The sequence below is a fragment of the Phalacrocorax aristotelis genome, chromosome W, assembly GCF_949628215.1.
Source record: "Phalacrocorax aristotelis chromosome W, bGulAri2.1, whole genome shotgun sequence".
Taxonomy (NCBI): Eukaryota; Metazoa; Chordata; class Aves; order Suliformes; family Phalacrocoracidae; genus Phalacrocorax; species Phalacrocorax aristotelis.
In genome coordinates this window covers 28,684,837-28,709,047 of record NC_134310.1, presented here as the reverse complement: position 1 = coordinate 28,709,047, position 24,211 = coordinate 28,684,837, and the positions used below count along the sequence as shown (strand labels likewise).

Sequence of the window (24,211 nt, the reverse complement as noted above, 5' to 3'; positions counted from 1 at the left end):
AGTACATCTTCTTGGGTTAATGATGTGGTGACTGCGAGAAGGGAGGGGGAAAAAAAGGCAAACCAAAAACCCAAACCACAAAACCCCTGGCTTAAAATTATTAATCTAAAAATACATACCATATTATCCAGTATACAGCCATTCTACTAAAAAAAAAAGCAGATTTCTATCTAGTTGGAACAGTACGCCAGGTGTTAGAGGAGAGAAGCAAAGTCGTAATAAACAAGCCATTGTCAATGAAAAGCCATGCAAACACAAAGCTGGGGACTACAAGCAGAGCTTTTCAATTCGTGTTTGAACAGGAAGACCTTCACGTAACAAACACACATCTAAAAACACAAGAGCAAATAGATTGGGAGATGGGGAAAGATGAAAAATAACTTCTGGTGAATGAACCGTATGCGATAAAAATCAAACCGCAGGTTTCTATTTTTAGAGCACGTCACTCATCGTACTGATACACTGCCGAACGATTTAACCTAAAATTCATCAGAGAAACAGGAGCAAGCGGAGGACGCCTACCCGGTCACACCTACTTTATTCCACTCTTGTCAGCCAGTGCCAGACTGTTCCACAACGGGCACATTCTGCTGTTGGAACCGATCTGCCTTTACTCTTGGCAGATCACTCTACAGTCTAATGGATCCTGCTATCTGGGAGCTGCCCCCATAATCACAACCAGCCCAAATTTTATTTCCAAGCTGTTTTTTCTTCCCCCGTTGCTTCTCTCCACGCTCAGTATCTGGAGCCACCACCACCACTGAGAGCTCGCTCGCCACTACTAGCTTTTGGTTCCTCGATGGAGGCAGGAAAGCGGTCTCATTTTTGATTTAGCAAAAATAAAAGAACCCTGTGGGTATTTTTAAGAGGCTGATACTAAGTGACGTGGTATTAATAAACCCTCTTTCGCGCGTGATTTATGGTGACCCGCTTGGAATCAGCAAAACCTAAGCAAGGGTTTACAGGATAAAACAGCTCCAACAGGAAAAATTCCAGTCGAGCGTGTGCCCCACTGGGGAGTGCTCGCTGCACTCCAGTACTTTGGACTGAGCAGTGGCAAACAAGCCTGCGGAGAAAAACCAAGGAAAGAGTTATTGAGAAGCCAAGGGGGAAAGAAAATCAACACAAAAATCAAAATCGGATGCGCTGCCCAAACGAGAACCGGACCCGAGATTTGCAGCAAGACTGGCGACAGCTTTGCTCTACATGACAGCCTAGAGGAATGAGTTTGCTTGCTTTCTCTGAGCCACACACAGAACACAGCAGAGCTGGCAGAAGCAGGCAGAAGAGAGAGAAGTTAAGAAGCAATTAAGCAAGGGTTAAGAAAATCCAGACAGTCCTAACACTCCGATCTATTACTGAGCTTACCAGTGACCTGTCTCTGGCTAATGGCAAGGAGAGACGAAGCTTCTGCTTTGGAACCATGAAGGGGCAGCACTTATTTAGATAGGATCCTCCTTACAGCCTTAAACGTTAAACGATGAAACAGAAAATGTATTTTCAGACTCTGTTGTGATGCTCTGGAAGAACGTCCTGCACCTCGTTTCTACAGGTGGGATTTAGGAAAAGGGCAGCCATATGGAGCTGTTTTAGCAGCGTCAGATTATTTCTGTACTGAAAATGCGCTCCCTCCCTTAAATTAGTGGCACCCCCAAAGACTGCCTCGTTTTTAACTGTCTGGCTGCTGGCAGATAAAAATTCCCCTTCGTAGGATTACACACACACCAAGCCATGAACTGCATATGGGACATGTGGATGTATGAGTATATACATACACGGGAAGAAAAACCAGCTAGCATGCAAGAAAGCATGTTTACTAACCCATTACTTGCAAGCCACAAGATACAGTTGCTCATTTTAAGAGCGTTTTCTTTCAAAGTGAATGTCACCGCATAAAAAAGGGGTCCTGTGTAAATGCGTTTGGCCACACGAGGGTATTTAGTGCCAGGGGAGTTACCCTGATGCAGGAGGCACATGTGCTTCCCTCTCTCTCTCTCCCCTGCCCTCCCAGCCGTCTCCGTCAGCTCCCACACGATATTGGTGATTGAAAGGGGTCTACGCGGAGGTTCTGTCCACGGTTCGCCCCGAAGAAATAACTGAGTAGTTTTAATAGCGTTCAAACAGTAGCTTTGATCAATAAAAAGGCAATTCACCAGCTATTGAAAAACTCTGGAACTGAATGAAACTGCGAACAAGATGAGACATCAGTAATGCATGAGGCACATACAAGTACAGTGAGACAACTATGGGTCAGTAATGGAGAGACTCAACTCAAAACAAACACAAGAAGCAAGGCCTGTGGAAGCACAGAGTCCCTTACTTGAGGGGAGCTGCCAGGAGAGAAGCCTTGATTGGAGACAGGAGAGGTGGGAGACTGGTTGGCTGGGGATCCAGCATTACTGCGGTACTGCTGGAGTGAAGCCTACAGAACAACACAGAATTAAAGACCATGGCATTGATGGAAGGCTGGAAAATTATAAACTTCTGGCGTACACAGCTCGAGGAAGCTGGGAGAAACCATCCTCTTCAGCAATTCTTGGCTACGTATGAAGACACGATTAGTGTGAACAACGCCGCAAAAAGGAGAGAGTTAAGGTATCAGCGTGGCACGGCCTTGTCTGACCGAATGGCTGAGAGCAGGGCAGTGCTGCTGTACAAGCAAAACTGTGGCGATATTTTCTCACTTTCCTCAGTTACGTTCAATTAAACAAAAAAAACTCCGGTCAGCCAACGATTTAGGGAAAGGAAGAGTTGAAAGCTAGGAATAACTCAAGAATAATGGCATTCTTTCCCCTCAGTTCAGCTGCCATACCCACACATTCTTAACCTGTGTTTACACTGCTCTGGAAATCCTTCCTGTATTACTCTGCCTAGTCTTAAGTAGCCGGGGTGCGTTATCAAGATCGAAGTGTATGACCGTGCAGACTGGGACCCTTCTCAAAGCTGCTCTTGACCCCAGGACACGGAACAGAGATTGTCCAGGAATTCACACTACATTTTGCAGGTTTACATTAGTTACACTTAAATTGTTCTCAGTCGTCTTGAGAACACATTTGCAAAGATTTCCCCGGGATTTGCACAAATTAATAACCTTAATGGCATTTAAATAGAATGTTCCGCTGATGAACGTAAACAGTAGGTACAGCTCATCTCATCGTACTTCCTTTAGACATTAGCAGATGATGGAGGAAAACCTGCAATCCAGTAGTTTTAAGGAAAGGAGTAATTTAATCACATAGCTTTGCAGTGTGGGAGAACGTTGTACTACCAATGCCTTCTGACACCGAATTCTGTACATCTCAAGGAAATACGTCTTAGCCCTTTTCGCTATGCATTGCTACCTACTCACTTTAACCAGGCACCCAAACTACAGCGAAATTCATCTCAACACTGCTTTACAAAAACTGCATAAAAAGTTGTCAGTGAGGCTGTAACGCAGCTCAGCGGCTTTTTGATAAACTAGCTTTAAATTTAGGTTTATTTATGAGTTATTTTGGTTGCTTTAAAAGATAAGCACGGCACCCTAAAAGTTAAGGTCATAAAGAAGTTTAGGATGAGGAAAGCAACACAGAAAGCAAAGAATGAAAGTCAGAATCATCTGTGCTGGTGGCTCCACAACTATTAGAATCAAAACATTCAGACACATTCTGTGTGGGTCAGTATCCTTTCCCCTGCTGGGCTTGTCCTTCCTCTTCCCCTTCCAACCCTGAAAGGGAAGCAGCTTCTTTCAAGAAGCGCTTAGCAGCACCAACTGTTAAAAATTTCATCCACAAATGAAATCCAGGAGATCAAAAGACAACGATTTTTTCTCATTCTCAAACCAGTTAACTGTCACTACAACACCGCCAGGACACAACAGGTCGGACAACCAGGATCCTACAGAGCAGGGCAGAGGGAGCAGAGGACGAGCTGTGAAACTCTTCCCTCAAGAGCCCATAACCCTCGTCTTGCTCTGCATTTTGGATTTTCATATGCAGAGACACCCAACATTTCGTAACAGGCCATGTTAAGACAAGCAATAAAAGAAACCTGTCCATAAATCATTGCTCTGTGTGTGTGTGTCTACGCTCCATTTCTTCTGGGCACCTGAAGGCGGCCACGGATTGGGTTTTTGAAGGTAATAATTAACACACTAAAATTCCTTCAAAGGAAAGGGTTCTAAACACAGAAGGTATTAGAAAATACCTGGTTCTTTCCAACTTTTGGAAAACGCTTGTTAGCAGGTTTCTTTATCAAAGTTCTGTTAACTCCTCCAGCCTACAGCACACTTTGTGACATATGATGTGTGGGGGCGCATTACATTTAACAGCCTGAAAATATATCCATGCAACGGCAGCAGCGAGGTATGAAATAAATCCCGATATAATATACTTAAGCTGGTCTAATCAAACACAGAGTTGTAAGGGACACCCTTTTATCAACTACGGCCACCCTAAGCGTACATTAAAAGGAAATTTTCCTCTGTAAAACATTTAAATGTGGATTCAACCACAACCATTCTAAGTCTATGTCAGACTCTGCCTAAAAGTACACTTATAGCGAGGGCTGTCCGGCCTGAGCCCTGACACCAGGCCGGGCGCTACTAGGTTTTCCAAATGAGAGCTCTACCATGTCCAGCTGTGCCCAAGCTTACCGAGTTGATGTCTATTCCCATCGACGGCTGGGTCTGGCTACCCGGAGGTGACTGTGGGATGGTAGAAGGTACCGTGACGGAGAGCGGGGGGAGCTGTGTTCCTCGCTGTAAACCAGAGGTCTGCATTAAAGGAGTGTTCTGAGGCAGGGTACTTGCCACCTGGGTCTGCTGCTGTTGCTGGGAAGTTGTCTGGGTAAAAAATGGGTATGGGGGAAGCTGCTGCTCCAGAGACAATGCATCCATAGCCACGGCCTTAAAAAGAAGAATCAGAATCATCCACGCTGGCAGTAATTCCCCTTCATTTCCAAGCACATCAAGTTTCACGCCAAGAGAACTGTACTAAGTCAATCTCATTGCGTGTTTAAAAAACGTTACCCTAAAGGTTCAGAAACAGTCAAGAACATATTGCAAAAGACTTAATACCACCTCCCGTGTTCAGTAAACAAATGCTTTAAAAGCCCAGCTGAATGTCCAGGTCAGAAACTGATAACCTAAATCAGTCGCAGAGTCACGCTCGTGAAATCCATTTAAAAAGCTAATCGAGCATCTTTCCTTAATTAATGTCTTTCGAATTTCACAACTAACTTTGGGACAATCCTGTTACAGAAAAGTGTCCTAATAGCTGCTTTTTACCACGGTTCTAGGAAAAAAGTGAAATCTGTCCCCTCTACAAAACCCTCCCTTTTTAAGGCTCTGAAGTAAGGAACCCATTTAAAGAAGAAAATTACAGAACAAGAGAGATGAAGTTACAGCCAGCTTCTCCCTAGGTAAAATAATTAATCTGTGATTGAGAAATTTTAATTCTCCAGGTAAGCTCCTACCTGAGTAATTGGTGACAAAGGGGAAAGCGTAGGAGACATCTGCTGTGACTGCGGTCGTCTGGAGTCCGCACTCAAGGAGAGGGGGCTGACGGCTGGCTGGCGGTGCTGCTGGGAAGGGGCTGGCGTCGTGGTCATTCCTGCCGGGAAGGAACAAACCGGCTTAAACGGGAGCAGAGCAATGGTTTGTTGATACTTGTGTAGAGGTAATTACCTAAACGATGAAAAATGAATGGCTTAAGTGGACAAACCACTTAAAGCAAAGTGCTGAATGCACCTCGGCCAATCAGGCCGAAACTCGTTAGCTAATTCGCAATTAATTTTATCAAGCTGGAGAGCATCAGGATGCGAGGAAGATCCCTGTGGTTCATCCCAGACCAAACCAGTCACGGTTGTTCAGAGTCTGACCTGAGATTTAAACAGGCAGAGCAGCTTCGGCAGTTTACAGAAGCCCCCGCACGCCTCCCAGGCTGCACGCGTTGAACCCGGGAGAAGCACATTCTGCTCTATTTGCAAGGGCTCAAACTTCAGAAAGAAGATAACAGATCATATAACAAGACTAATCAGAGGGCACTTACGATATTAGAGAAGCAAACACCTATTTAATGGAAAATGCAGGTGAAAAACTGGTTACGCAGGAAGTACTCCATTTTTAATGGCATAGCAGTGCACAGGAAGGCAGGAAATATCTTTCACGCTCAAAAGAACCACGACCTAGCAGGGGGTAGGGATAAACAACTCAAGGACTGTATTTTTTGTTCAAATTCAAGGCAAAAATCTGGAAGTTTTGAAACCTCTCCTATTTTCTGCCTCACCCTAGAGGAACTGAGACACCCTGGAAAGCGATTTTAGGACAATCTAGCTAGCGAGCTGTTCTTCTAGAGCTGCCAGAAAGGAGGAATTCACAAGAGCCTGCGAGCTCCTAGGCACCTGGCAAATGTTCAAGGCTTCCAGGCAGGCTGCCAGGGAGCCAGGAAGTCCGGGCTGCCAAGGAGCCAGCAGGCAAACTGGCTCAAACCCTGCAGACTCTGAAGACTGCCTGGCTTCCCCTGCGATGTTTGCAAAACCGACACCGTCTCACGGAACGTGTCAGCGGGCCGACAAACTCAAACGCACAAACGCATCGTCTTCCGTTGCTGGTGGTTCTCTGTAACCTGACAGGTGTCTGTTCCCCCACCTTCTCCTGGGGCCGCTGAGGGCGTGCCTGCGCAACGCACAGAGCTCCTGCAAAACCTGCCAAAGTCTTCCGCTAAAGAGCTACAAGATAAGGAGAGGCAAGGAGGGTTTGGAAAAAATCAGTTACAAGAAAGCACCAAACACCGACTATGCCAATGACTAAACTACGGGAGAGTCTCCAAAGAAAAGCGGGAAAATCATCAGCGAGTACGCCTTTTTAATTTAGGTCTTTGATAGATCAGGAAATGTTTTCAAAGCAATTATGTACCTGCCAGTTTGGTTTTATACCGTTTACTTTGCTGATTATGAGTACGGCAAAAAATTTAGCAACGCAGCCTGGCCTCAGTCCATGCAAGTAGTTTGCCCCTTTTTAGACACCCAACGGCGCGCTCAGCACAGCCTCCCAAAGCTCCACGTGAGCGGCCGCCTGTCTCTGAGGCTTTACACAGTCCCTTTTGGACCAGAAAACTTGTTAAAGGATGCTGAAAGCTGCTGACCTACTCTGTACTCAAATGGTTAAACTGCCCTCTTGCTTCGTTCTTAAATATAACTTCTCGGTCATAACCCTACATTAACCTGATTAGAATTATTTCCTTTTCCCGATATATGAGAGGATTTTGAAGTGGGTAAGGGAATCCTGCCTAACACAGGAAATACACTTGTATTTTTGGATACAGCACCTTATTCCTATTCTGGGAATCAACTGACTGCAACTGTCACTGACAATAAAAGAAGGCAACCCCCTTCACAACCAGTCTCGAGTACAACCCAGTGAGGTTATTTAAAAAATTAACAATCACCAGTTTAGGCTCTTTGCCTGTAACATTAACAAGTCCTCAAATTATCAGGTGATCAGCATGAATCGCCGGCACGGCAAATAACGTTTGTCTGTGGGTTTTGTTGGGTGGTTTTTTTTTTTAATATAAGATTATCAGTATTGCCAAAGCCCACAGACCCCAACAAACACAACTCACACTCACCAGGCTGAACAGCTCAAACAGCAACAGCTCTAGAGAAGACCTTGCAACAAAAGCTACGCTGCCAGGAAGGCGGCAATTGCAACACAAAGCACCGTAGTAAGAGCTGTGGGATACCGAGGTGCACACTTGGCACTGCTTCCCAAAGCCCCGCTATATTATGTAGCCTGAATATCTGGGATATTTTCAAAACTTAAGCAACCAAGCTTAGAAAAACACATTATTCCTGATAACTCGAATGAGAATATTAGCAGGCAAGCAATGTTCGCCCTCCAAAAGAATCCTCACATGAAAAAAAACCCCCAACGTTCTAGAGGAATGAAAACACAAGGCCTACCTACTTAAGATATTTCCATAACACAAGTGCTGTTGGGGTTAAGTACATTTAATTACAAGGGAAGCACGCTTTGGATATTAGTCTTTTCTGTAGTCTTATACATAAAATAAAAAAAAAAAAACCAAAATAACGGATTTGGGCACCAAGAACATGAGAGAAAAATGAAAGACAATTTGTAAGTCATATAACTAAATACAGCTTTCTCACTTTTTCCTACAGAAATGCCTTGATTTACAAAGTGATGTCAATCAGCAGCGAAGCGCAATTACCCCTCAGACAAAACAGTTCTATTCAGCAACGCAACTTCCCTCTTCTAAGACAAGTGACAGATTATGGACAATCTGTGAAAACACCTCAGAGCTGAGCTCTTACCCTGACTGGCAGTGCTGATGCCCAAGTGAGTCAGGTTGGCAGCAAGATTTCCGGTGCTATTGGAGCTACTCAGGGCTGGGAACGTGGATTCCTCGGGATCCAGCGGTGTTGGGAGAGGGGAAGGGAAATGGATGTTCGTCAGGTCTGGCAGGGAGCCGCCTGTGTTATGCGTAGCAGGAATCAGCGTGGTAGTGTTCTCCTGGTCAGCTGATGGAAAGATGCTAAATAAGGGAGAGAGGAAAAAAGAAAAACAGAGAGGCACGTCTCAATTTAAATTTCACCCTGGACAGATCTTTGTAGAATCTTTTTAGAAAAGGAAGGTGCCTTATACAGAATTATAAATCGTATTTCTGATAAACCAGAGATGTACTAGCCAATGGTCCATTCATAAAGGCTCTGGCTTGTATCTCTTGCAGTGTTACACTGTCTAAGGGCTTTTCGGAAAACTCAAAAGCAAGAGGACATTCAACATACAAAGTTATTTCCTAAAAATCTCAATGCCGTTAAAAAACAAACCCAAACGGAACTGCTCAAAACTTACTTGATTCCTGGAACTTCACATGATTTAGGCCTTGATGACCCAGTCTAAAACAGAAGGAAGACATTTTTAAAGGCAAAGACATTGCTAGAGATTAATGCTTGGGATATATTTCAATTGATGAGTTTTATTTAATACGTTTCTACAGAAGAGCTATCCTTCTACACAAGAGCTCTGTGAAGCTCTTAAAAGATACATGTCACCTTTTTTGCTTTATTAGCCCAACAGGCTCAAATGTAAACAGTTTCTCCTGATATAATCAAACATGCATTCACACATGAAGTGCCTTTCTGATCTAATGTTTCTGATCTAACATTTCGTGATTTCTTGCGAAATACACCACTTAATCTCTAATGTCTGCAAGTAGATTTTTTTTCTTTGGTTGACAATATTTAGAGCATTAATTTACCTGAATATGTTTAGAAAATAAAATCTCTACGCCTTGAAACGTGACGTTCCTACCTTTTTAGTGTCCCATCCTTGCTTAGAGAGGGTTTTGTCTGCTTCAGAGGTGGTTTCCTCCATTCCAGGGACAGTCAGTAATAAAACTAAAAAATTAAAACAAAAGGAATCATATCATACTATTAAGCTTCTCAGTAATAAATTTCCAGGCCGGAAGTTTAACCATTTGAAAACTCTTAAGTAACCTATTAGCAATGAATATGAAACAGCGGCACTTTACTGTTGTATTTTTTAAAAGTGAGCACCAGAAGGGACTAAAATTGTATTTAATAAGCAAGGAGACATTATCAGCCTCAAAAAAAACCCCAAAACACCAAAATTCTGGCCTCCAATTTAGTCTACTTAGACCTAAATGGAGTAGCGGATCCTGGGACCTAGCTTTCCCTATCTTTTGCATTTTGCACAAGCGATGGACACCTGCGATGTCGAACCGGTGGCCAGTAGAACAATTCCAGTAGGGCAGAACCCGGACCATCTCCCCTGGACCAGAGAAATGCTATAACGCTGTTACTTCTCCCTATTCCAAACACATTTGTTTCTTCAAAGCAATCAACCGTTTCACCACTCTAGCAGCAGGGTGACAAAGAAACATCAAAAGAAAGCCCTGTCAGAGGGATGTATCAACAGAAGCCTTCCACGCTGATGGCTATAAATCCATATGTATGCAACACTGCTAAGATGATCATTATTTAATGTTTTACAGCTCTAGAAGTACATGAAAGACCCACACTACGATGCGTGTGCATCGGAGCACTGCGTGTTCACCTGTCTCTGGGTGGTTGTTTCAGGATTGAATTTCTCTACACAGATTTAAGAGGTTTTAATGTATTTCTGACAGCAGGAACAAGGGCCAGCAGAGGGCACCAGAATTATTAGTGCGGGAGGGCTGTGCTGCTCTGGCTCCTAACCAGAAATACTACCAGAGAGTGCTGTTTGTAAGCATTGCCTCTGAGGGTATATCCACTGGTGATCTCAATCCCATAAACAAAAACTAGATTAAGTCTTGCCCCTTTACAATATTGTATCACGGACCACGAACTGTCTGTGATCTCTACCTTGTCTAGAGGTTACTGCAAACTGCAAACCTCTAGTACTGCGGAGAGTAGTCTAACCACCAGAGCCCCCCAAGCCCAGATTACTTTTCCCCATCAGAAAAGGTCTTAGAATAACAGAAAATGGGGTTTGGGAAGATGTTCTATCAGCTTTGTACAATCTTTTCTGGATTTCACTACCCAGAAGAGTAAACGTGGTCCTTTGTTCCAATTCCTGCATAACTGAATCTAGAAAGCGTTACGCATACATGTGTTCACAGAAACAGAGATGCGTACCAACACACGTGCATATAATCTGAAGTACCATGCTATTTTATAAATAGCTTTCTTGTTCTTCTCTGTTTACCTCTTTTCTGCTGCATGTCCTGTGACCCTCCTGAAAAGGATTCTTGTTGAGCTGGAGTCATGGTACTCTGGTGCAAGGCAGAATCGGAGTTTGTCCTGAAAGGAAGGCAAAAACCCCTGTTTTTATTGTCAGTTTCTCTAAATAAAAGAATGCTTGATCTCAGATAAACGTAACCAACTCCGTAAAACCTGAACACTCTGCATTAAAAAAACGCAATCTATACATGGCATATACCAGGCACCATTTCCTTGTGAACAATCAATTCGCAGAACAAATTAGTTCAAGTTTGAAGAGCAATTGTTTCAGTAATGGGATTGAGAGGAATACAGAATAAACTGGTTGCCGTCGTTAGAAAATAATTTGAACGAGCTTTAAGATTACGCATGATGAAATAATGCAATTTTTAAGTTGAAAGCTGCTTATACATACTTCGGTCATACTGGTCTTTGAAAAGAAAGCACCCCTGTTTCACAGGGAGGGAAAATGACTGGTTCAGGACACATGTACGCGGTGGAGACGGGAACCTCCACAGTCAACACATCTCCCACGGTGAGCTGTCCTTCGCTTGGGAAGGCAGGCCACCACGTCAGCAACTCAGCACCTCAGTGGCAGGAGCACGAGGGGTAGGAACGCGGTCCTCCCTTCCGCTCGAACGCCTGCAAGGGCAGGCTAACCCAGCTGCTCCGCAGCGAGACGTGTTCCAAGTCTTTTACAGCTCAACAGCTTTGGGGGGTGCCTTGGAACACCTGGCAAGACTGACCCTTAAAAAAGATCACATTAGCTGACACACTAGGTTTAAAAGCGGGTCACCTGAGAGAATAAGCATAATGGAAGAAAATTATTTCTAAATTCAGGAAGTCATGGAAATTCAGATGGCCAACCGCTGTGGGGAAAACAAAGGCCTCTGTTGCACACGGAAGTGTTGTGGTATCAGAGAACGCAGCCCAAACGCTAACGCACACGCGCACAACAGAGCCACTAACCTTCTCCAGCTTGTGTCTGATGGAGGCGACAGATACACAGTGCCATACGGACAGCTGTCCACGTGATTCCTTCAGTTAAGGGGAAGAACATCACCTTCTCACTTAAGCAGGAGGCCTATTTGAAATCTTTTCCTAAGGAATAATTCAAACTACCCTGTCAGAACCACGAAGCTCACATGAGAACGGCAAGCGGACTCCCTGTGTGGAACATGCTGACTTTAAAAGGCCACTCCAAACAAAATATTATCTGGATAGTTGTAACATTTGAGCAACAGGACAACCATCCTCCTTCTCCCTTTCTGAGCATCTCGCTCTTCCCCGAGAAGCCGTCGGCTCTCCACTCTCCCACTCACACAGCCCCTTTCGCCCCATCAAGCCAGTCTGATGGCGGCACATTTTAAGCCAGTCAGAAATAACAAGCTAATTCATTTTCACAAATGGCAAGAAGAAATAGCGCTTGGCAAATGCTAAACTGATGAATCAACTTGTAATGAAACGCACAATGAACTGCAGAGAATTACTCTGGTTCAGATTTACTCAGTTCTGAAGGGAAACTCAGTTTCACCAAGATTGCCTTGCTTTCTCCATCAAAGGATCTCCATCCCTCTCAGCTTCATGTGTGTCATTATCCCCACTTAGAGCTGAGGAAACAGAGAAAGGTAAGTGCTTACTTTTGAGAATAGTAGGTATTTATAGACTAGATCACAGTTCAGAAAAAGCAGATGACATTAACTGCACGGAGATGGGAAGCAGCTCTGCTGACAGGTGAGGAGGGGGGGAAGGAGGGAGCCGTAAAAACTGAAGACGGTGATATTATTGAAACGGGAGGTGCTCGCTGTGAGCTCATGAACCAAAGGATATTTGTCTTCCATGTTTATCCACAGAGAGAGGGCGTCGATGTGGGGAGCCAAGACGGTTTCTGTCACGATACACTCTGTCCACCAGACCATGATGCCGAGTTGTTCTGCTCGTGTCCAATCCTGATGACTGAAATGGAGTCTGAGAGAGACACATGAAGTTATAAGCAGAAAAACACACGCACGAGCAGCCAGGACCTATTTATATTGTATGCAAGGCTGTATTATTCTAAAGGAATACAACTCAAAAAAGATATGGACAAGTGTAACCATGTAAATTTTTCCTGCAGCAACGTTTCCGCTACAGCCATGGAAAGCAATTACCAGGGCTATCTCTTCCAGACAGAGATTAGAGACGAGTGGAGGCAGACCGTGCTAGGCCTGCCCTCTCGTAAATCAGCACTGCTCTCCAACCTTTGTATCTCTAAAACACCACAAGCGAGTGTGGCAGGGAGCCCGCTGACAACCGCTGTTTACATTCCCTTGGTGTAGCATGCAGCATGCATCCAGAAGGAACATGCTGACAACCAGAGCTGAAACTACGAGGGCAGGAGATGCAGGAAGATGCAGAGTGAGCCTAACATTCATCAGAACACGCCACGTTCTCTCAAAACTTCCTTTCACCCCTCCTTTCGGCATAATTATTTTAAGGGGGACACTGATAGAATTAAAAGAAAAAGATAAGCAGTTTCCTTCCTCCTCTGTCTAGAAAAAGTTACAGCATCCAATATTTTTTAAGCGATTTCCATTTCATTCAGGCTGCGCAGCGAACCGAGGCGGGTTGATTCCACTCTGAATCTTATCGGTGCCGATATCTTGAGAGCGTTTACTTGTCAGCAACTGATTTCCGAGAATGAGGATGGCAGAGAAAAGACAGGGAAGACAAACTCCCAGGCGAAAAATGGAAAACCTCTCCTACGTTTTCAAAAGCCCTTCTCAGTGCATACCTGCAGGGGGTGGGGAAGGAAGGACCGAATGGTCAACCTCTACTCGTACTTCAGCAGCGATATATGGGTCTCTGGGGGAGAAAAAAGCTACACAGCCTTCCACTCCTTGCCAATGTGAACAGCTTTGCTGAGTCCCTCAACACCATCTGTTTGGAAATCCAAAATTTCCTCCTCCATTCAGGTGCTGAACGTGGCAAATGCACTGTCCTGTCTGCCAAGCCATGAAACCATCTGGCTTCCACATTAATCTTTTTTTCTTTTTACTTTTTTTTTTTTTAAAGTGTCCAGCTTTGGCTGTTTAAATGACTATTTCTAGAAAGTTTAAATTTTTTTTTAAATGTTTTGTTTGTAATAACTTCTTAAAGAGTCTTTCTACTATTTTAAACTCTTCTATTTAGCAAATATTAGCCTCCTCTCCCTCTGTGCACACACAACCTGAGTTAATATAAATGGATGCAAAGTGGCTGTGGTGTTTATTTTCTCCTTCCAGGGCCAACACTTTATATGCAGCAGAATATTGCTTAAGTCAACACGGGACTAGCACGAGAGCACAGTGACTCTTCACCGTACTCTCAGCCATTAAGATCATGGGGTTTTGCTTCAGTTCCTTAAAAAGTATTTTAGACCAACATGCTTTAGTTTAAATTACTTCATCTCTGCTGCAAACACTAAACAACAATCTAGTTCGACCTAACTGGCACCACACAGAACTGGGAATATCCATAATTCCAAAATAACAAAAAAAAGCCTCAAACTCTTCCTTCTACTGTCGTTACATCAATTCTACCCCAAAAGGCAGCAAAATTTGCAAATCCATGCATGCTTGGAAGGTCAACAGGAAAAGCAATTTCCTATGCCAGTGGTCTCAACCACAAGGTTACTAAAAAAGGAGAAGCCAGCCTGAAGCACAGAGAATGCAGACCTCACCTGGAATTTAAAAGGAAGCCAATGCATCTGAGTACACAGACAAAAAGTTGAACGCAAAAATAGTTATTTCTTAAGTTTTCCCTTTTTTTTTTGGCACAACTTCCATATAAAAAAAACACAACAAAGATCTACCTTAAGTGCAACGGTGGCACAAATAAACACGGGCACAGGGCTCCCCAGGCACAGGGCTCCAATGTACAGAGCAAGGAATTTTGGGGCAATGCTGTTCTCTGGCTTTCCAGGAACAAAGAACCTGAGCGAATCCCTAACTTGCTTTGGGAAATCAGAAAAGACGACAACCCTTTGAGAAAATGGGTACCACCTCCAACAGCTCCGGCTTCTCTCAGCATCCATCCCACAAAACTTACTCTGGACCAAACGTCAGGCAACACACCTTCATTAAAAACCCCATCCCTGCAGGGCATGGGATATTTAAATATAGTAAACAACTGTGATTAAAAAAGAAAAAAAGGAACAGGTCTGAGCATCAATTTTATTTGGAGAATGAAGAACTAGATGGATTTACTTCCCTGATAAGCATTCAAGGATTTGAGATCAGAACCAAAACTCCACAAAACATTAAAAAAAAAAAAAAAGCAGCTAAGTACAGACAGGAAGGAAAAAGCTCAGTGCTCTAAAGCAACAGTGTCCCTTTAATTTATCAAAACATTGGTTTAAGAAATAAAAACAAGCAAGGTGGATGAGGGGGAAAGTGAGGGGTGGTGCCTAGTGACAGTTCGCGTTTGGGTGCCCGCTGGTGTCAAGCAGCATTTGGGTGATCATTCTGCCCTTCCCGATGGGAGCTCAACATGCAGGCTAAGTGCACATGCTCAGAGATCGCTTAAATCACAGGCCAAGACAGTGCCAAATAAACCATCGTCTGCATCAAATTAATCCCCCGTAAATCATAGGTAATCACATGACAGACCATAGCACGTCCACGGAGTCTGTACAGGAATTATTATGCATGTTCCAAACTGGGATGCATGGCAAAACCTGTATTTATGTGACAGACCATAACTCCTTTGGAGCTGGGACGGTGAATCAAATAAATACTGTGCATACCAGAAAAAGTGTAACGTGTGCTAAAATACGTATCTACCTGGGCAAACAGTACACCAGTCCTAAATACGTATTTGCACAAACCTAAATACTTGTTTACCAAAGAGACAGGAACTGCTCCAAAGGCTTCTGCCAGAGCTCCGTTGTGCTGTAAATGCAAAGAACCAAGATTCTCAGACACTAACGCTCTCACCAGAGACAACCAGACAGGCTTCGCCTCATCGGCACATCGAACAAGTATCTTTTGGCAATTTCATCGCACGTTAGCTTAAAACTGGAAAGCCTGGAAAGCATTCATCACTGACACAAATACATGGTTTTACTTCGTTGCGTGCCACCATTTGTCATCTGTGACGGTATCAACTTTGGATTTTTGTGCGTGTGTGTGAAAAAGAGACATAAAATCCTGGAGTTCAAGGACAATTTGTTTCCGTATCCTCCTCTAGTTATTCATAAATTTTTGAATATTCACTTTCAAACACCCTGTTAGTTTCAGGACTAAAAGAGGGTATGCGATAACCATCAGTAATGGCCATCAAGCACAAAAATACTGAAATATTCTTGCTTAAAATGAACAGAAATGATGAACCTCCTTAACAAGAAACTAAAGACAAAAACTTGAAGAGACCAGACGCTTGGAGTAATCTTAAGGGCTTCATAACATTACAAACCTCTGCACTGTATTCCCTAAAGGCAACCACACTAAAATAGCCGTTCGCTGCTTCTCTTGCGCAAGATTCAAGTTTTTACCCTCCACAAATTCAGCTGCCTACGTGTATTTCAAAAGGCATGGTTAGAGGATGTCATCAATAGTTTCTCCGTATTTATTAAGGCAGCTTTCACCAGAAAACCACAAACTGCAAAATTTTATTCTTACCACATCCTTGTGAGATAAAATGTGTTACCACTCAAAAAAGGAAAACTAATGCAGAAATTTTTATTATTCTGAGCGCCCTAAATCAACTTAACTATAGAAATCAGGAGTCCCCAAACTATCCATCCCCTAATCCTATCCACTATACACCATCTTCTGTCCAAACACAGAATCACAGAAGGGTTTGGGCTGGAAGGGACCTTTAGAGGCCACCTAGTCCAACCCCTCTGCCATGAGCAGGGACATCTTCCACCAGACCAGGATGCTCAGAGTCCCATCCAGCCTGACCTTGGATGTTTCCAGGGATGGAGCATCGACCACTTCTCTGGGCAACCTGGGCCAGGGTTTCACCACCGGCATTGTAAAAACATGTCTTCCTCCTATCTAGTCTGAACCTCCCCTCTTTTAGTTTAAAACCACCACCCCTAGGCCTGTCGCTACAGGTGCTGCTAAAAGGTTTTTCCCCATCTTTCTTATCAGCCCCCTTTAAGTACTGAAAGGCTGCAGTGAGGTCTCTCCGCAGCCTTCTCTTCTCCAGGCTGAACAGCCCGACTCGCTCAGCCCGCCCTCGTAGGAGACGTGTTCCGTCCCTCTGATCATTTTTGTGGCCTCCTCTGGACCCACTCCAACAGGTCCATGTCTCTCCTGTGCTGTTTATTCACAGCAAAACATTCATACGAAACACCGATTTTCTGTTTCTAGTGCATTACCTCTGGAGTCACAACAGCAGGGGGGGGAAAAAAAGCCTGTATGCCTCTACATTCGCTTCTCAGCCAGACTAAGGAAAAGTGACTATTCTGATAGTGGTTTGCGTCCCATTCCTCCTTCTCCTCTCCTATAATCCAGGCATTACTCCCACGGAACACGCACACCACCACGGGGTACCTTCTCGCACCCCGCCATCTCCCAGCGCTTTCCACATCACCTTGCATTATTTCCTTCCACTTTTGCTTTGAGTCTACAGTATCTTCGCAGAAGAGTTCATTATGAATTTGGTACTGAGCGGAAAAAAAAAACCCACTACCACCACGATTATTCACCGACAAAGAAATTGCGTCATCTCTGCATATTCTTGACGCAAAGGCATCACGACCGGGGACAGGAAAACTAATATCTAACACTAGCTATAAACAATACAAAAATACACAACTATGTTCCATTCCAAAAGAGCAAAAATTTTTAAAACAGGGCGATCTGCTGAGATGATGGAGCTATGTTCTGAACCAGCAGCTAGTTCATGGGGTCCTGTGAGGGGAAAAATAGCATGCAGGCACAGTGTTAATCACTAAAAGAAGAAAGAAACACCCTATAAAGCTCACCTGGAAGGGCAGATCCATGGCACTGTTTCCAATCTGATTCACATTTGGCAGTGACCCACCGTAGTACTGGCCACGACTCTGTCCCAGTTGCAAATATTGGGTTTTCTGCAGCTGTAACTAAAAGAAAAGGAGGAGGAAAGCGTAAGGGCAACTCATTTATTTTTCAACTGTTTTAACTGACTCAACTCGACACCGTGTCCGTTATCACTGAGAATGGCTGCCATCTACAAACAGCATGAATTCAGCTTCCCCACAAAGCATGGTCGGCAACCTGCCACGTTAGATCTGGAGTGATAGTGTGAAGTGATGGAAGGGAAAAAAAAAATCAACTTCATAGTCAGCAATCATCTTCAGTTTTCAACAAATAACCACCACATGAAACCACATGGTTCTTATGTCACCTGCTAGTCTGAAAATCAGGACGTAAAAAACCCCATGTCGGTCTATCATGACTCTAATATCAGAATTAACTGGCTGTTCATGTGTGCGACATACAAATAAGAAAGTCATTCTTAATTTAGCATATTGAGTACACTGTTTAACCAAACATTCAACTTGTTAGCTCTCTAGGTAACAGAGATGTCACAGCAAGTTGTAGCTTTCCACCACTGGGTAAGTGTTCTTGCTTCTCTTCCCAGGAAAAGCTCTGTGGGAAGGGCAGACACAGAAAACCCAACCAACCAAAGGAATAAAAAAACAACAGCAAAGAATCCCGTACTGGGCAGGTATGCGTGAAAATAAACGTGACAGTCTGCAAAGTTTCCATAAGCGCCAGGTATCACTCTTCAGCTCCGAATGACACCTCTCTACTAAAATATTCTGGTAGGCTTTCCCGTAGTTGTATGTATTTCTGGTGTACAAAAAAGCGTGCACAAGAAAGCTGTTTCTTTTCTACCTCAAACACCAGCTTATTTTCATTGTCACTTCTTTCAGAAGACTATAATGTTTCAACAGCTCGTTAATAAGAGCTATGATTTCTGATTAATCCTTTGTTAGTGACCTTTCTCATTTTTTAGTTTAGTAGGACTTGAAATAATGCCTCTTTCAATTCTGTAATGTTCCCACTTGGCACATCTAGATTTAATACCACGCTGCCACCGAAGCCCTATTTTGCATTGATAAAGCAGAATTTGCAATCATCTGAACACAACAATCCTGCTCCCAGGGATGCATCTTCCAAGGATTCAAGAAACTACAATTAAAGTAGCAAAGAAATGAGCTTACATAAGTTCCCTCTCCTCCCACGGTGGAGGAGTACATATTTTATAATGTATGTTGTTCCTCGCTAGATGTCAACTGGCTGTTTCTGCACTCCGAAATGCAAGAACGTTCCTAGATTGGTAGCAAAGAATTGCTTAAAGACTAAATGTTCAGATCTTGGACTAGATGCAGGTTGGTTGCTAAGGTACTGTAGTGTGTACATCAACAAATCTGGTTCAGTTTCATTCAAACAGATCCGAAAGCCTTTGCCTCGCAATGCCACGGTTCTGAAGAGCAGAGTTTGGAGAAGTACTAGAAAACGCGGCATCCCCAAAACTGGATGTTTACATGGGTTTTTTTTCTTTACGCTTCCTTCAAGCGAAGGAAATGGCAGGATGGAAAGGAGTGGCCCTGCCTCTACAGCTTTACCACAAAGGCCCTGAGGTTGAGTAAAGATGTTTCTAGCAAAGCAAAGGAAGAGCCAGCACCTTCCGTGTTGACAAGGTGATCTACGCAGGGTCCTCTGACAAACCGGTAATACCGCGGGCAGGGATGCCGAGCGGCGTTGACAGTGAAGGTACCATGCGGCTCCCTGATAGCACCGAGACGGGACAGAAGGAAAAGGGACCAGTCTGCTTATATTGTGCTGACACTTCGGGGTACGTACATATTAAAATAGTCCCTGAACAGAGCAGGAGAAAACAAGATCACCCCAAGGAAAACAGTGCATGCGTTCTCCCGATGTTAAAACTATCCCTAGGAAAGCAACTCAAATACCCTTTATTCACAGAATCTCCCCTAGAAGCCACCAATTTCCAAATACGCAGACAGTCAGGATCTGCTGCTTTAGCTGAGGGCCTGAATTAATTCGAAACTTAGAAGGCGGCTCTTAGAGATGAAACCTCTCTATGGAACGGGCACTCTCAAAAGCCTCAACTATTTGGGCAGGATCCAGCCACAAAGCGGCTCATGGTTTTTGTCTTAACCAAAGGGCAGATAAATCCCCTCAGCTCAAAGACTTAGAAAATATTCAGTGTGCCATATCAAACGGTTCAACAAGATCCTACCTAAAAAGCAGGAAAGGGCCCCCCCGCCTTTTCTTTTGCAATCTTTTGACACGCAATTACAACCCAGAGCTCTCTAAGCAATACACGAAATTAGAGAAACACTCCGCGCTGGTATCGCTTAATGAGTCACAGCCCCTCTAACTCAGAGCTGCAGATCACTAAAAGCACAATATCAGAACTAACTGTGCCTTTTGCCTGGCCCGTACATATGTTTTTGTTGTCAAAAAAAGGCTTGCTTGGGATTTGTGCCAAACACTGAAGTAACTACTTCAACAGGTGTTGGATTCTTTTAAAGAACCTACTATACGACGCCCAGGGAGGAGGAGGGGAAGGTTGCTTTATGTGTTTTTTTTAATGTTTTGGCCTTCCCCAACCCATACCTACCTCAAAGTGTAGTGTAACAAGGAGGTCACGACCATTTGTCTTTCCACTGCAGTTAAACGTGGAAATGAGGAAACACAAGAGATCGAGAACTAAAGCCCTTCTCAAAAAGGAGCTCGTTAAATGGCTTTGCAGTACCATTAATTTTAGTAACGCTACGTTCGATAAACACTTTTGGAGATCCGTGCCAAAAATAAGAAAACTGATTGCTTGTTATTGCTGTCGTGTATCATTACACCGGCGTGTGGGTCTGTATTTACTCCTCTCCTCAGCCTCCTGCCTTGTAACAGCGAGCGGCCCCCAGACTACGCGGTTTATAGGAGACCATCAACAACTGCCACTTGCAATCTGCGAAGATCGAGCGTAAGCAGAGCAGGCCGGTTTGCCGAGCGCCTCAAACCTCCAGCTTTTTAGCTGGTAAGAACGCATTTTTAAATACTGCGACGTTAGACCTTACTGTCGTTCCAACAGGAGACGTCGAGCGAAACCGGCTCGGGTCTTTCAAAGCAGAGGAGCAACAAAAAACCTCCAAAGTTCACTGTCGGGCTTCGGGATAACTCGGGAGTCTCAAGTGTTACTAAGAGGACCTGTGAGCAAAGACAAGCAGCGCTGAAAATGGGAACAGACACCAGCTGTGACCAAAACAAACATTTCCTCTGTCTTGTGTAAAACTACCTTGTGAGGCGAATTAAGTGTATCACACAGTTTGGGGTTTGCAGATTAGGTCTGAAAAGGGAGATTGCGGGGTTTTATTTTAAACAGAAAAAAAAAAAGCCTTTTCTTAATAGAAAAATTCAGATTACTCTTAAGATGTTAACAAGTCTCATGACAACTCTGGCTTTATCTCCTGGGGTTAGATTCAATTAGTGGCAACTTGCTTTCTATACGAATTTAGAGAGCGAAGTATGATAATGAATTACTTAGCGTTCACCAGATATATTAATTTCTTGAACCATATGAACTTGGTGACTCTACATTACAGCTTTTCTATTTATGTATTACGTGGCCAAGATAATAGCTCCTTGACAGTTGAAAATATTGCTAAATATTCCCATTCCGTCCTGAGAAAGCTTTTGGTAAGGAAAAGGCTTTTGCTTGTTAAAAGATTTTATTTCTGCTTGACATTCTTGTTTAGAAGAAATGTTTCCCAAACGACAGACCCTAACTGAATCTGTAATTTTCCCTCCACCAGCATTTCTCTTATGCTAAAGAAAAAAAATAAAGACTTAAGTTAAAATCCAATTTAATCATTAAAAATAAAATATTTCTGCATAAGCAGTTTTCTAGAATAGCTGAAAAAGGTCTCCAAATAAAAGGCTGACACACTGTTGGCCAGAAATGAAGTAATGTTAATGTTAAAACCAATAGGTTTCTGCAAAGGTGCAAGAGGCAGCAATCTGCAGGGCGGCAGCAGCATCTTTCCAGCAAACAGGGAAGGAATCGTTGCCTTCCCGCGTAGTAATTCACAATTTACAAGCAATTACATCCTTAACTCAGCTAACAGTTGAGTAACATGACGTGACCTTACTCCGGTTAATGGAACCGGACACACACAACTTTGGTAAGAAATCAATAATATGAGATTTAACGCAATTACTGACTTGCTAACAATGCAACACTCTTCCAGATACGAGCTTTTGTGTGAACCCACTTACATGAACTCCCTCAATTTTTCTGTTTAGATTGGGTTAAAGTTTGCTGGACATACAGCTGTGTTTGTAGGGAGGGATTCAAGTTATACAATTTTTAAAAAAGAGAGAGAAACATATCCCTCAAAGCATATCGTTTTCCTACAGACTTTCTAAGTGTCCAAAATATGCAGGTGGGAATCAAAGGAAGCATTTATTAAAATTCAACACTTCAACTTCTCTAAATTCTTCCCACAAAATTCTGGGCAAATTACAAACGTAGGGACAGAACTCAACTGTAATCAAACGGCAAATCTGACATTGGAATGAAGTCAGTCAAAATCCGCTATCACCATTTCTTTTAAAATGCCCTTTTTAATACATAAAAATTCGATTCCCATAAGCATAATAAAAGGGTGGAGTGTCCTTTTGATAAAAACCCCCTAAGATATCTGATGAATACAGGAAGTAAGATTTCATGATAACTGCTCTTTTGCTGGTTTGCAGTTTCCATACCAAGCTTTCTTATAAATTTTAGCTTTTCACTTTAGAAAGCTTTCTCTTTAGCATGTTGAGCCTAATAAGCAGCAAAATGAGTGCAGATTAAAATCAGAAATGTCTTATTAAAGCTTAATTGGAAATTAAATTCTGTTTAAAGGATTAACTGGAAGTCTTAGAGCCTGCATTATAGGTAAATCCTGTTGTTCACACTGGTTCAAAGTTTCCCAGTTGGATACATCTGAAGTTTCTCAGGAAGGCTTTCTGCTAGAACAACCAGAGGCAGGACCTGCCACAGAAAAGAATATCCCGTTGCCTGGAGTTTCAAAACCGGCTGGGATTGATTTGGCATCCTCAGTAATGTGTCACTGCTATTTTCTGATCTCTCCCTAGGAATGAACTCACAGCCCAGCTCCTGGTAGAAAGCTCTGCCTCAATGAAAAGGCACTTATATTAATATTTTCGGCCTCTCTGCGGTAGAGACCAAGTGCCCTTTTTATCCACAGAACCGGACTTTTCAATTTACACAGGTAGGGCAGCGAGAGAGAAGCTTTCCAGGCCAAGTGTGCACGCTCTGCCTCTCCTGGGAGCAAGAAGGCAGAGAGTCTCCCAGAGTGCTAATCTGGCTTCTTTCTCCAGCATGAAATTAAACACTAAGTCAAACAAACCCTCAAGACAAGTCAGTTACTCAGTGAAATCCCAGTGGAAGTATTTTCTTCAAAGGGAGATTTCTTCCCATTCACAATCCTCATGTTGATAAGAAAAGCAAATACAGTCTTTAAAAGAAAGATAAGTTAACGTCAATTTAATGATTCACAGTTACTGCATTTAGACTTAGTAGCAAGAGAGCTGCTGGCTAAAAATCGCCTCATTACCCATCTCACTATTTTAAAAAGTTCTTTACGTTTGTATCCAAGTCGCCAAAAATCTATCCAACAATTAACTAACTGCGCTGACCACCAAGAGCTTGGCTCCCCCTTTCCCCTCAAACTAACCCTCTTCTGTTAATATTCTAAAGCTCGTATTAGAATTTGAATGTGAAAAACTCTGCACTTGCCAACCGATTTCTAAAATTAATACACATCAAAATAACCGCTTATTTACTAAAACCACCCTCCATGAACGCTGTCTAGAATTTATTTAATTAAAAGAGGAAGGATTCACAAATCAATAAAAGAGAATCCCGGTCAGCCAAGGAAAAGAACATTGAAATGTTAGCCACAACTTCATTAGTTATAGCAGGTATTCATCTGCCGGTCCCTCTCTACATCAACGGACCCAGACACAATCTCATTAAAGCCAAGAATCTAAAATTAATATCAATAATGAGAAGACACAGAAAGTTATTAACAGAAAAAAGGTTCACGAGGAACGGAGGATGTAGCTCTGTAACACAACCAGGCAGATCACACCGTGGAGAGCACGGCCCCAGTGCTCTGGCTGCCTTTTCTTTCCCAGGAAAGCTGCATAACCTTGCCCTTCTCCTTGCACCCAAACTCTTACAACCCAAAAGAAATGTGGTTAAAGAAGCTGAACCAGCAGGAAAACTGCGTGGGTTCGCTTGGTTTCTCTTAACTTGCTCACCCCACAATCTGATTAATTTTTGATAGTAGAAGGGGAACAGGAGAGCGCAGCGGAAGCCAACAAAAGAGCGAGTCCTTCCAATACTCAGCCACCAGACTAACTTGGCTGTATGGTCCAATTCCACGTTAAGTTGCAGGGCTGCCTACCGACGCAGATGTCTGAGCAAACCTCAT

The 24,211-nt window shown here is 43.3% G+C and overlaps 1 protein-coding gene across 5 annotated transcripts in view; it reads right to left on the bottom strand.

The window, feature by feature from the left end:
• The window catches only part of CRTC1 (CREB regulated transcription coactivator 1), a 44,013-nt gene that overhangs the window by 5,706 nt on the left and 14,096 nt on the right, over nt 1–24,211 (bottom strand). For 2 of the 5 annotated variants that reach the window (XM_075076738.1, XM_075076739.1), the window contains exons 2-11: nt 17,681–17,797; nt 12,556–12,693; nt 11,695–11,756; nt 10,712–10,806; nt 9,314–9,399; nt 8,855–8,898; nt 8,314–8,534; nt 5,455–5,591; nt 4,634–4,885; nt 2,321–2,422 (exon numbers count right to left, since the gene is read on the bottom strand). In XM_075076738.1, the coding sequence (XP_074932839.1) occupies nt 2,321–2,422; nt 4,634–4,885; nt 5,455–5,591; nt 8,314–8,534; nt 8,855–8,898; nt 9,314–9,399; nt 10,712–10,806; nt 11,695–11,756; nt 12,556–12,693; nt 17,681–17,797 (1,254 nt within the window). Of the gene's footprint in view, nt 1–2,320; nt 2,423–4,633; nt 4,886–5,454; nt 5,592–8,313; nt 8,535–8,854; nt 8,899–9,313; nt 9,400–10,711; nt 10,807–11,694; nt 11,757–12,555; nt 12,694–15,587; nt 15,636–17,680; nt 17,798–24,211 lie in introns of all 5 variants that reach the window. The other 3 variants (XM_075076740.1, XM_075076741.1, XM_075076737.1) reach the window with 2 other exon arrangements.